The following is a 13,691-nucleotide window of genomic DNA, read 5'->3' as shown; positions in this document are numbered from 1 at the left end:
ACAAACATCTTAAAACATGAGCAAAGTGTTTCAATATGAAGAATAGCTACGCTTCTCAAGGTCTCAAGACAAAGGCCCTTGGAACCTAGAATCCTCTGGTTATTACCTCAGAGATTTCAGGTTATTTCTTTTTTAAATTTATGGTTATTCTTATTCGTGTATATTGTGTATGTCTGTGTGTATGGCATGAGTGTGCAGGTGCCCAGAGAAGTCAGAAGAAATAATTAGATCCTTTTTGTTATAGTTATAGGTGATCGTGAGCTAACCAAAATGGATGTTGACCCTCAAATTCAGGTCTTCCAGAAGAGCAGTAAGCAATCTTAGCCACAGAGAAATCTCTCCAGCCTCAAGCTAATTCTTCCTTTGTCATAGCTTCTATCTAAACATTACTGCAGTAAAAGATGCTACATGTTTTTTATTAAAATATTAATGTTATTTCATATGACATTGAGTATGAAAGTATACTTCAATCTAGTTTCAAGTGTGTCCTCCGATTTGTGAAGTTCTCGCTCACCCATCTGCCTTCTAAGTCTCTTTCCAGATTATTCATTGCACATTTCAGGTTGCACTTGAATGTCACTTGGGGTTTTACTGTTGAAGGATAATATCTCAGACAAGCTCACTCTCCATCAAGTTAATTCAGAGCATAATACTGGCTAGGTACTTGGTTTTAATTTCATTTTCTTCATCTGCAAATATCATTGCTTCAGGAATTTCTTTCTTACCTATTAAGTGCTTCTCTGTCTCTTCTATTACCTTCTTTTTATCTTTTCTCAGCAGCATGCAAGCCTTCCTTCACTCACTCCTTATGCCTCTACAATTATAAGAAAAACCCACATTTAGTGGTTTTCTACAAATACATTGCATTCTATTTCCCAAGGTCAGAGTTCTAAAATCAAGTTGTCTGGGTACACTCAGCATAATGGAAAACCCATTTTCCTTCTGCAGCCTGTGCAGCAGAGTTGACTGTCCCTACCAGGATGCTGTGGAGACTGAATGTGCTTCTCTTATGACAACTTTCTCTGTCACCAAACCCAGCAGTATAACTTCTCTGATTCAGTTTGTTTCTGCTTCAATACATCTACCTGGATTCCTCCCTAGAATAGGGAACTTGAGATTATATTGATCCTGCCATTGTGTTCTAGCATGATACCACAAAACTTTAATTGCAACTGAAAAAATCTCCTTTACCATGCAAAGCAGCAATCATGAGTTTCAGGGTTTAAGTATTTTGAATTTTTGCTATTTTTTTCATGTGTATGTGTCTTAGCCTAATTGTCTCTATGTATATTATGAATATGTCTGGTGCTTGTAGAAACCAGAAGAAATTATGAGATCCCCTAAAACTAAGGCTACAGGCAGTTAAGAGCTTTTGTTATGAGGGTGGGAACTAAACCAAGTCCACAGCAAGAATAGCAAGTGCTCTTAACCAGTAAACAATCAATCTCTCCAGCACAGACATGGGGGAAGGCAATTATCAAGTCTAGAAAATTAATGTATCCTGGAATCTAACTCTTGATAGCAATAACCATGAAGCAAAATATCTAAACAAGAAAAGGGGTAAAAAAAGTTCATTTTTTTCTTTCTTTTAACAGGGCATCTCATTTGTAGCACAGACTGGAACTTACTATGTGGCACTTGTTAACTTTGAACCATCATTTCTGATTCTCCCCAATGATTAGATTGCAGGCATGATCCACTGAACTTGGCTGAGAAAACTGCATTCTACCAGAAAACTATTAATATCTAGTTACTTTTCTGAAGAGAACATGACAATGGAGACAAAATGAGAAACAGGCCAGAGGATGGTATCAAACTGTGATGTTCTGATGTGGCTTACCTGGAATTCAGTGTGCCATTGTGTTTTGCTATTATGGCCACTGATACCATGTATTTTAGCAGAAAGATATAACCAGATCTTCAGACTTGCCTCATGTTAAAGGTAATACAACCTCTCAAACTTCATTAGCAAATACAAATTAGAAACTTTAAAGACTACTTCTCAGGGTGCTGCAGAGATGGTTCAGTAGTTAAAAGCAAGTACAAATCTTGAGAGGACCTGAGTTCAATTCCTCACACAATTTGGTAACTTACAACTGCTTATAACTGAACTACAGTTTAATGCTCTCTTATGGACTCAGAAAAAAAAATCATTCACATGACTGTATCTGTACACAGGCACATACATTGCTGGAAATAAAATCAATAATGAAAAAAATCTATTGATTAGGTTTTTTTTATCTCCATGTGGAGATAAAAATTTGGAAAAAAGGACATTCTGTCTAATCTCTTATATAAGTTTCAATTATTTAGGTATTTAAGAATTCACCCCTAGTGCTTTCTTTTTATTTTTTATAAGATTTATTAATTTATTATATGTACACTGGATCTCATGATAGATGCTTGTGAGCCACCATGTGGTTGCTAGGAATTAAACTCAGGAAGAGCAATCAGTGCTCTTAATCTCTGAGTCATCTCTCCAGTTCTCCTAATGCTTTCTTAAGTTTCAAATTATTTGAAATAGGACATTAAGCATAATATTAGGAATTAACCCACCCCTTAATCTGCGTTCCAAATTATCTCAATTTCATATGAATAATAAATTGAACAACACATAATTAATATGATTAGTTTCATCAAATTCTATTATATGAAAAGTAGTCAAATTTCACTAACAAGAAATTAGTTTGAGAATATTGCAAGTTGAAAATTGTTTTATTGCACTGTGTTTTACTCAGTAAAGCAATGCACACTTTTAAATGTCATCAGAAAAAAAATCTCTAATTGTTTTATTTATTTATTTTTGTTCTTTCATAAGATATACTAAGAGCTAAACATTGAAAAAAAATGAGCTCTCTACAAGCCTGAAATCATCTAGTGATCTGTATATTTCTTTTTAGCATTGGGATGTCTTATTAGCCTGACCCAAAAGATGCAAAATTCTACTGGCACAATTTGCATTCTCTTCCATATCAAAGAGGCTTTACATGAACTGAGTCAAGGACTCCTTTACTGTTTCTTTAAGAAAAGGAATAGTTGTAAGCAATAGTAGTGCTGATAGGGATGCCCTTTATAAAGAAATCAAACAAAACAAACACGTGTACAAAAGATAAAAAAAATGTCTTATTAAAAAACAGTATATTCATATTCATTGCTTTTAGAACTGTAACAGATCTTTTCATTATTAATAATATTTTTTAAGATGTTTCCATTTTTAAAATTTTTATTTCAGTAGAATTTTGGGGAAGAATGTCTGGTGCCAGTGTGCTAGTATCCTTTGTCCTAACTAAATTAACACTTATTTTATCAACTAATATTGCTCCTATCACTAATTCAAATAGCTTTTAAGTTGGACTCTCAATGTGAATTGTCAATATGATGCTGATATCATTAACGAGGACACAATAAATACCACTCATTTGAAACATTTTCAGATGCTTGAGAACTTTTAATTTATGAAGCCTGGGAGGAATATCACTTGTCTCGAGAGGGTGGAGGACAGTTATATTGCTAAGAATTCCACAATCTAACAAGAAACTCCTTAAAGCAAACTATTATCCAGTCAATTCTGCCAGTACTGCAAAGTCTTCAATGCCACACTTTAAAAGGAAACAAAGAACCTGTAAAATAGCTCAGTAGGAAAAGGCCTAACAAGCTTGATGAAATAAGTTGGATCCCTGAAACCTACATGGTAGAAGGAGGGAACCCACTCCCAGGTCATCCTTCACCTCCATATACCCATCACAGCAAATGCATATTAACAAACATACAAGCATGATACAAACTAAATAAATAGAATGAAAAAACTGAATGTATAATATACAGTGTATTCTTTTTCGGACAAATATTGAGAAAAAAAATGGCATAGGTTATGAGCAAGGGATATTTTTGTTCTATTCAAATCCAAATAGCCAGTGTATGCTGTTTAAAATTCACATAAATACACATTAAGAATAACTTGCAAGTACAAATGAAATTGCTGACAGATAGAATTCAGTTTATGTGTTCAAGTTCATGTTTTCATTTATAAATTCTCCATAGATATGTAGAAAGGAATAAGGAGAAACCCCATGCAGTATGAGATCTATGGGAGAGATATTGTCTTCAATCACAAGTCATTAACTCATCCAGGGCAGAATTAAAAGAACAACTTCTCCTGTAAAGTCTTACATATCTCACAGCCACATATTAACTTCTAAAACATGGCAGCATTAAAAATAAAATTGCCCTTTAGCAGAAAATTCTATTTTCTTTTTCTTAATTTTTATTTATTTCAATATGGTTTCTACAATGGGGTATGTTTTATCACTAATCCATCCTCTTTGGAATATGTTTCAAACAATATGCTCCCCAAATTCAAATATTTCATATCATATAATATTCATCCACTAGATAATTTTATAAAAAAGAAATTATAACCGTTTTTTGGACGATTTATTTCTTCATTTGCTTTTGCATTATTTTTTGTGATATATATGTGTTCCCTGGTTTATGTGTATACACATGTGTGGGCATTTGTGTATATGTGAAGGGCAGACCCTAACTTCAGTTGTTCTTCATTAACTCAGTACACAATATGTTGAGGCAGAGTCTCTTATGTGAAGCCAGAGTTAATGGATTTAGCAGTCTAGATAGCCTTGTGATCTGGACATTCCATGACGCCATATTCTCTATTCCTCTTTTACAGAGGGACAACAGCTTGGCTACCATGTCAACCCAGCATTTACATGGGCTCTGGGAACCCAAGTTCCAATATCCTGATCCCTGTACAGCAAAATGCTTCATCTTCTCTGATATAGAAATGACGGAAGTAAAGGACAGATTATTGTAGCAACTTTTATTCAAAAACTATTAATCTCTTCTCTAAATATTTTATAAATTAGATTAATAAATAGCCATAAATATTATGGGCCTACAGGCTAAATATGGATGCCCCAACATTAGAAAGGAACTTTGGGTGACTGTCCAGAAAGCAGGGTGTCTTTGTCATTTCTAGAACTTTGGAAATTGCTTACAATGCATTTCCTGTTTATTTAGGCAATATTATATCTTTCTGGGATCTTTGATGGTGTTGAAGACAGATACTTATAGTTTTCCCTAGTTATGATAAAAGATAGATTAGATGTGAAACTTTAGACTCACAAAAAAAACTGTAATTCTTGCTTGATACCTGTTTTATTATATGCAACTTTACATATAATAAAATGCTAAAGTTAAAACCTTTCTTTTTTATTTAGAAAAGGGGAGATGATGTGGGATTCCCCTCTGTATTCTGTGAATATGTTCTATTATCATTGGTTAAAAACAAGTTGCTTTGTCCTGTGGCAGGACAGAATATAGCAAGGTGGGAAATCCAAGCAGAGATAGAGAAGGACAGAAGGTAGTGTCAGGCAGACTTCATGTCACTGCCAAAGGAGAAATACACTAGAAGCTTGCCAGTAAGCCACAGCCTCATGGAGATACACAAATTAATAGAAATGTGTTAATTTAAGATGTAAGCACTAACTAGAAAAACACCTGAGCCATTGGCCAAAGAGTTTTGTAATTATTATAGTTTCTATGTGATTATTTGAGTCTGGGTGGCTGGGAGAGGAAAGCACAGTCTCTGTTTTCACCTCTCAGCCTCCTCCCCAACTGTTGTTTCCATTTTTATGATGCTGCTACGTGGACTTAAACAAACAAAAATATTAACTCATTAAAAAACTAAAATTTCTTAACTCATTAAAATAATTATCAGAAAATTTTTGACATGTCACCCTCTGCTTTCTCTAGCTGTGACTCAATGAAAAATCAATGAAATAATAAATAATATGATTGTGTCTCAAGTTTATAAGAAACATATGCCCGGCCTGAACTTCATTAGAAATATATGACTGAAAATTAACTAACATAGCAAATGCTAAAGAGTACAGCATCAGTACATGATGCCTGATCCCTTCCTACCTAAAGGAAACTTTTGCAATGTGTCACTTCAACAAAGTGTGTATCTATGCACATTTGGAAAGTTGATCTCCATTTGAAATTTTTCACCTCTTTTCTTGACTTGGTCTCTTTCTTGTAGGACCACATGTGGGTTAAAAGAATGTGTTGGATTCGCTTTTCTCTTTCTCACTTAGAAACCTTGTCTTGGCAGAAGATCAAACTTTGTTTTTAAGTTGATCCTATATCTTCCCAAGTTTCTGATGTCTCTATTTCAAAGCTTGGGCTTCTCTTTTTGTTCCCACACTAAATTCTGGACACTCTTTTTTCCAACCTAACTAGAGTTTTCCTTTTGCTACAACCTGGAAGCATATATTTAGTTCTTTGAAATAAAGCATTTCAAGATCATGTCTTCAGCTTCCCTCCAGGATATCTTTGTAATTAGTTAAAAAATAATAAATATCAATATAAATTCAATATCCATTATTCATCATATTTTAGATTGTTTTATCTGTTCATTTACTAATTAAATTCCCTTTTCAAATTCCCTAACTTGTACTTATATCTTAGATTATAAATATAAATTACCCTATGGATTACTTAGTGTCTCTCTGTGCTAAAAGAATTATCTCTATTTTGTGTGTATGAATGTTCTGCCTGCATGTATGTATATGAACTATGCATGTGCCATAGTTAAAACTTGAGTTACAGACAGTTTTAAGTCATGGTGTGAGTATGTTGAGTCCGTCCCAGGCTCTCTGAGAAAGCAGAAAGCACTCTAAAGGATACCCATCTCTTAGTCTCAGAAACTGTCATCTTAAAAAAAAAAAATACCAAAGATAGTCTGTCTAATAATATGTATAATCTGTCTAATAATATGTATAATTAATCAATTCAACTCTGTGTCGTTCTACACAGTGCGTCTTCTAACCGGGTGTACCGTGTTCTTTAGGACTATCCAGTTTCCCTTTCTAATGGCAAGACAATGCGCCAGCCCTGCTGCTGAGTCACTTAAGAAACTCAGAGTCATTCCCACTGGTCACTCATTCTCACCACATTGTCTCATCATCACTCTGAAGTTTTACTCTTCATGTGCGAACTTGCCAGAACTTCACACCTGTTGTTGTTGTTGCACAATAATAGCCATGTCTGTGTGTACTAAGCATAAATGTTGGAAAGTTAATTATGCAAAATCAAGCCATGGAAATGCTAGCTTCATTTCTGGAAAAGGAGATGGTAGGATTCAGTTCAATGCTGGTAATTCTAGTCCAACCATATGAAACCACACAAGCCCTTAGCTGTTTCTTTTTTTTTTTTTTTTTTTTTCCGGAGGGGGGTGTGTGTCTACAGACTTTATTTCTGGCTAGATTTTTTTTTTTTTTTTCAAAGATTTGAATCCCTTTCTGAACAGCCTGGCCTGGGACTGGGTTTTCAGTCCTAGTGTTCTGTTTGGTCTGTGGGACCTGAGCCACGGAGACTACAAAGCAGGATAGCTTTGTAAGCACGTGTGAGCAAGTAGAACCTATAATGTAAGAAGAGGAAACAAAGTCAGCAGCCAGGTGGATAGCCAAATCTTCTTTACTGAGAGAGTGGGTCTCTGTGGGGTGTGTGTGTGTGGCGGGGGCGGCTGGGGCCCTCACTGGGCAGCTTGTTCATTGGCACTGCCTCCGGAATCCTGTGGCTTCATCACATCTGAAGCTCTGGAGTGCTGGAGAAGGGCTCAATGCACAGTGCTTCAAAGCCATCATCTGCTCGAAAGGCCAGGCCCACTGTGGCTGTGGCCTGTGGCCTTGCTGTCTGGCTAGTGAAGCCACACTCGCCTAGAGTTTTTCCGTCATCAAGGAGCTGGTCATCCTTGTACAGCCCCTGTTCATCTGGCTGCTGCTTGAGGATGCCCTCAACCATGCACTTCGGTTCGAAAGCTGTACTCGACTCCTTGGCATCCACGAAGATGATTGTCTTGTGGCACCAGATCATGAAAAACACTTCTTGAGGATGGCGGGCCCGCGTCAAAGCCATCCTGCTGCCCCTGGCCTGACCCCTGGGCCCCTGACGCCCCCAGCTCCGCGCCCCTCCCCCTCTCCAGATGTTTTAATGTTTAATGCTGTTGATACTCAATAATGCAGCTATTTTTCATTAAATACCAAAAAGCCTTTTTTTAAAAATTCAAATGTACATAATTTACAAGTAATACAACACAGAACATGACTCTTTTATCCCAACTAGAACCCAACATTGGTGTCACAAATCTAATCTAAGAGAATGGGCTAATCTTTTGTAATTATTAGGATTCTATGACAGTTGAGCTTCAAGGAATGGAAGACATTCTGAAAAATTCAAATAAATCAGCAGGTAAGGACACTTGCAATCAACAAATTGTAACAATGTGACCAACATAATAGAATGGACAGAGCCAATTCCCATGAGTATTCCTTTATTTTCCACATTAGAGCGCACACACATAAATAAATAAATAAATAAATAAATAAATAAATAAATAAAGCATTAAAAGAAAAAAGGCTGTTTTCTGTGTATATAAATAAATGTTTAGCCTTCATATCTATTCAGGTATCACTCACTTAAACCATTAAACTCACTACTAAATTTTCTACAGTTACTTTTTAATGCATGGATATGTGTGAGAGTATGTTTGTGTGTGTATATTTTTATGTGAATGTGTATATTCGAATACATATACATGTATATATGAGAAAAAGAGTGAGGAAGTGTCTGTGTGAAAGAGAAAGATAATGTTTGACTTCTTCCAATGTGGTCAGTGTATACAATGGTATTTAAGAACTTTTTCTGATTAGTTTACATTGTTAATTATGGAAATATAAATATCTTCTAATGAAACCTGTCTCAAATAATATGGTATTAGAAAACAATCATAGGAAAATAAGTTTAAGCTGTTTGTTTTCATATAATATATTTGATTGAGACGTATTCTGAAAATGTATATGTCAGACACTGCTTTAACATTTATGTTCCACATATGAATATTTTGTAATATTTTATGTTATTCAATATGTCCCTTTAGGATTAATTAGACTACCAAAACAAAAGCCAGTGAGTCCCCATGATCTCTTGATTGGCTTATTCTTTTATTTTTATTTTTTAATAAATCAGTCACAATCCTCAGAAAATGGTTGAGATTTAGTGTTATGGAATATGTGTGCAGGAAATCTAAGATACGTCACATGACAAAACAAATCTGTGTAGAAGGTTCATGAGTTTCATCCATTTGTACAAACAGCTAAGACTGCCAACAATCTGTAGGCCACAAAGGAGAAGAGACACCGCATTCACTGTGAGGGGTATTTGTCTTGTGTGATATAAGCACCATGTGGCCACTTTAACCAATCTGGGAAACTGGAATACAGGAAGGCTGTGGCATGGTGAGGGAAGAGAATTCCTTCAAAATATCAAAAATAAAGATGTGGGGTAATTCATGAACCAGTTAAACTTCTGCATTTAAAAAATCCTAAGCTAATAACCTAGTATGTTTGGAATGCACGAATGATTTTTTAAAAAATATTTAAAAACTGATGTGCTGTTTGATCCCAACATAAAGGAACAACATTTTCTGTAAGATATTTTTGTAAAGTCAGCATTTTCTGTGCTTCTGACTATAGATACAAAAGCAAAATAGGGACTTATTTTCTTTTTTAGTATACATAATTATTTTTCTTTTACTTATCCTCATGAAGTCTTAAAATTAGAATTCCTATATACTATGAAATCATAAAATATTAAACAACTTTCCAAGGTACATATATAGTAACACATATATTTATTGTGTAACATTTAAATCATGGTATCTATAAAATGTATCACTTACATGTGGTATAAATATTCAAAATGTTTTCTTCTGCCTTGTAGAAATACTGTATGCTTGCCATCAAGCTTCAAATTTGAAAGCATTTACTATTGTTATATTTTGTCATATACATTCTGATACAAAAATAAAATGAATGAGCACATACCTATTCAACACATTGCTTTTTTTCTTGATAATGAATACCTAGTAAATATGTGGTAAGATCACATAGAAATGTTACTCATTTGAGGATCATGTATAAAGTTTTTCCATGCTGCATAGTAAAATAGACATTTCTAACAACGTGTAAGTTTAACTTTCTCTCCTATTTTTGCTAGCATTTGTTACATTCTTACTATTTTTTTGTAATAACTGTTCTTACTGCAGTGTGATCTTTTGTCACCAGGATTTTGGTTAGAGTGCTCTGTGTAATAGCTGTAATTGTCAACCTAGATGTACCTGCTTAAAGAGTCTTAGTGGATTTTTTCTATGTTGGGCTGGCCTGGGGTATGTCTGAGGGACATTTTCTTAGTGAAGTTAATTGATATGAGAAGAATAAATCCACTTTGGATAGCATTCTTCACTAGGCTGTGGATTCAAGCACAAGAAAACCAGCAGGTAATCAACTTTGTATTCTGCTCTTGATGGTGTATATGATGTGAATATGTCTGAGTTCTTGTTTTGCGCTTCCTGATATGGAATTTTAATCTGAACAACACTCCTCTCCCCCTTATGTGCTGCTATTTGCCAGAACTATGTTAGCATGTCAAGAGATATAAAAGTAAAACACTTGGTAATTAGTTTGACATTTGTAAGTACAAAACTTCATATATGTTTTCCCTATAGAAATGTCTGTAATTGTAATGCCCATGGTCTTATTGGTATGTGTCTTTTATATTTTGCTAATGTTAAGCCCATATCAGGTGTTTGATCTGCAAAATTTTTCTGCTCTTCTCTATTATCTCTTCATGCTGGTGTTCTTATTTCTGAGCTTTTCAAATTGATATAGCACTATTTTTTTTCTTCCATTTTCTCAGCTTTGGGAATCATGTTCAAAAGCATCCTTGGCAATGCCAATATCCTTTACATTTTCCTGTGTTGACTTTTATAATAACTTCATATTTTCCAGTCTTATTAGTAATTCCCTAGTATACTTTCTATTTCTTTGACTGAGAAAATGGTCCCATTTCATTCTCCTGTCTGTGAATATCCAATTTTCACAGCACATTGCTGAAAAGACTTTACTTTCTCTGGCATGCATTTTTACCACCTGTATCATTAAGCAGGCTGAGTTTAATGCTCCAATTATATTCATGGCCATATGAAATGTTGTCTATACTAGGGTTTTTTAATAATAAAACCTTTACTTGACGGTGTTCACTTTGCAAATAAAAAGAGTAAATGATGCAGTAACACTAGAATGTGCAATCTAGGAGGGAAAGTAATATCACAGATACATAATACTATCTATAACTTATCATTCATGCTTTCAGCCCCAAGGAAATGAATCAAATATGCACAAACACCAGTAGCATTAAAGAATACAGAATATGTGATTCTATGCTAATATTTTTGAAGAAATGAATTATGATAAATCACAAAATCAATGTCCCTACAAGTGCAATTAATTTTCTTCTTAATCCAACTTTAGACTCAGATCATTTTGACTCTGAATCTGTAACACAAGTTTATTATAAGAGGTAGAACAATTCAAAAATATCAGATAAATTCCTGTCATAGTTCAAAATCTTCAGATATGAGACAGTAAGTCACTTTTCAGCAAATAAGATTAAATTTATTCAAATGTGATAGGAAAAATTAATAAATATATAAATAGAAAGACAGTTAGGTGCATCATTGAAGTGGGATTCATACAGGGTGTTTGGAGGCAAGAGTGCCTAGCAAATAAAAACTAAGAGCACTTTATCAAATCTGACATAGGGACTGGGGCTAATTAGTGAATTATCTGAGCCACACAATTCTTAAATCCACAATGCTAGTTGAGCAGAAAAGTAATGAAACACTCAAAGGGATGTCGTAAATTAAATAGACCAAGTTAAGTATCATGAAAATAGTTCCACCTATGGGAAGTTTGCTAACAAGTTTTCATTATATCACTTATAACTTATAAAGTTACTTGAGAATTTTCTTTTAATTAATTTCATTAAACATTCTTCAGAATAGAATACTGTTGGGAAGATATTGGCACTCCTAGAATCTCCTCTCATTGTTGTTTGAGGGAACATGACATTAATTTCAGTCATCTGGGTTAAATAAAACAGACATGAAATGTGACTTTTATAAACTTCCATTAAATATTCTATCACAGCAGAAAAATTAGAAAAGCAATCTACACACATGCAGTAGAATATTTCATGTCATTTGATAAAGAATGATTTTATTGCATGACAAATATAAATATAAAATCATCATGTATGGAAACCATGTATCTATCAATAAAGTTAAGTAAAAAATAAATGGTAGAAATTATGTTTTTAATTTATTAGATTTTTCAAAAATGTCAATACAAGTTCTCACTCTTTCACTTTTTCCCATTTCCTCCACACACCCTCCCACCATACCCTCCTCCAATCCTCAGAGTAGTTAAGACATATTGCTTTGTGAAAGGTTCTAGGCTCTCCCTACTATATCTAGGCTAAGTAAGGTATACATCCAAAAAGAATAGATTCCCCCAAATGCCAGTACATGCAGTAGGGATAAATCCTGGTGCCACTGCCAGTGGTTCCTCAGTCTTCCCCAGGCATGCAACTTCTAACCACATTTAGATGGACTAGTTTGGTTCTATGCTTGTTCCGTCCCAGTTCAGCTGGAGTTGGTGAGCTCTTATTAGCTCAGGTAGATGGTTTCAGTGGGTGAACCCATCATGGTCTTGACCTCTTTGCTCATATTCTCATTCCTCCAGAAACAACCATTAAAATGTCCCTACCAATAAAGCACAAGGCCAGACAGTTTTATCACAAAACCCTACCAGACTGTCTAGGAAGAACTAAAGCTAATACTTCTCAAATTATTCCAAAAACTAGAAACAGAAGTGACATTGCACAGTTCATTTCATGGTTGCCCTAATAACTAAGCCACATAAAGATCTTATTAAGAGAGCTACGGAAATTTGTATTATGAACTCTTTCCATACCTGTTCAATATAGTACTTGAATTCTTACTAGAGCAATAAGACTATTGAAGGAGAACAAGTTCATACAATTACGAAGGCAAAAAGTGCATGTGTTTTTTTTTTTTTTTTGCAGATGATATGATAATATACAAAACGACCCTAAAAATTCCACCAGGAAATTCCTACACTTGATAAACACTCCAATCAAAGTATTAGAACACAACATTAAATCACAAAATCCATCTTTCCTACATATAAATTACTAATAGACTCAAATAGGTATCAGGAAAATAATACCCATCACAATATCCTCAAGAATTATAAAGAATATTGGTATATTGGGTTAACAATAACTTTAGAAAAGCAAAAATCTTTAATGATAAATGTTTAAGATACTGAAATAATTGAAGAAGACATTTGAAGATAGAAATATCTCCTATGGTAATGGATCATTAGAATTCATATATTTAAAATGGCCATTCTTTAAAAAAAACATTCTGTGGAATTATTTCAATCTTTAACAAAATTTCTCATAGATATTGAAAAAAACATTTTTAAGCTTTGTATGAAAACACAAAACACCAAGGATAGCTAGAACAATCTTAAATAATAAAAGAACAGTTCATTATCCCCTACTACAAATTGTACTATAGAGTTTTAATTCTAAATGAAGAATGATACTGGTACAAAAGAAGACATATTGATCAAAGGAATCTAATAGACTACCATAATATAAATAAACTACCTATGGTCACAATGCTTCTATATGAATCCGCAAACAACACAGGTTGTTGCCAAGGCTATAAATAGCTTTCTATC

The 13,691-nt window shown here is 34.2% G+C and overlaps 1 protein-coding gene across 1 annotated transcript; it reads right to left on the bottom strand.

Moving 5' to 3' along the window:
* Positions 1-7,605: 7,605 nt before the first annotated feature.
* LOC126513547 (elongin-B-like) lies at positions 7,606-7,896 on the bottom strand. The gene has a single exon (XM_050161983.1). It carries the CDS (start codon positions 7,894-7,896, stop codon positions 7,606-7,608), a length of 291 nt encoding a protein of 96 aa, XP_050017940.1.
* Positions 7,897-13,691: the final 5,795 nt, after the last annotated feature.

Source organism: Alexandromys fortis, unplaced genomic scaffold, assembly GCF_014885135.2.
Source record: "Alexandromys fortis isolate MF-2015 unplaced genomic scaffold, M_Fortis_MF-2015_v1.1 scaffold_105, whole genome shotgun sequence".
Taxonomy (NCBI): domain Eukaryota; kingdom Metazoa; phylum Chordata; class Mammalia; order Rodentia; family Cricetidae; genus Alexandromys; species Alexandromys fortis.
This window is presented reverse-complemented; position numbering and strand designations above follow the sequence as displayed.

Excerpts from the sequence above, each read along its gene's own strand:
- LOC126513547 (XM_050161983.1), bottom strand. The coding sequence starts at position 7,896 with ATGATCTGGTGCCACAAGACAATCATCTTCGTGGATGCCAAGGAGTCG.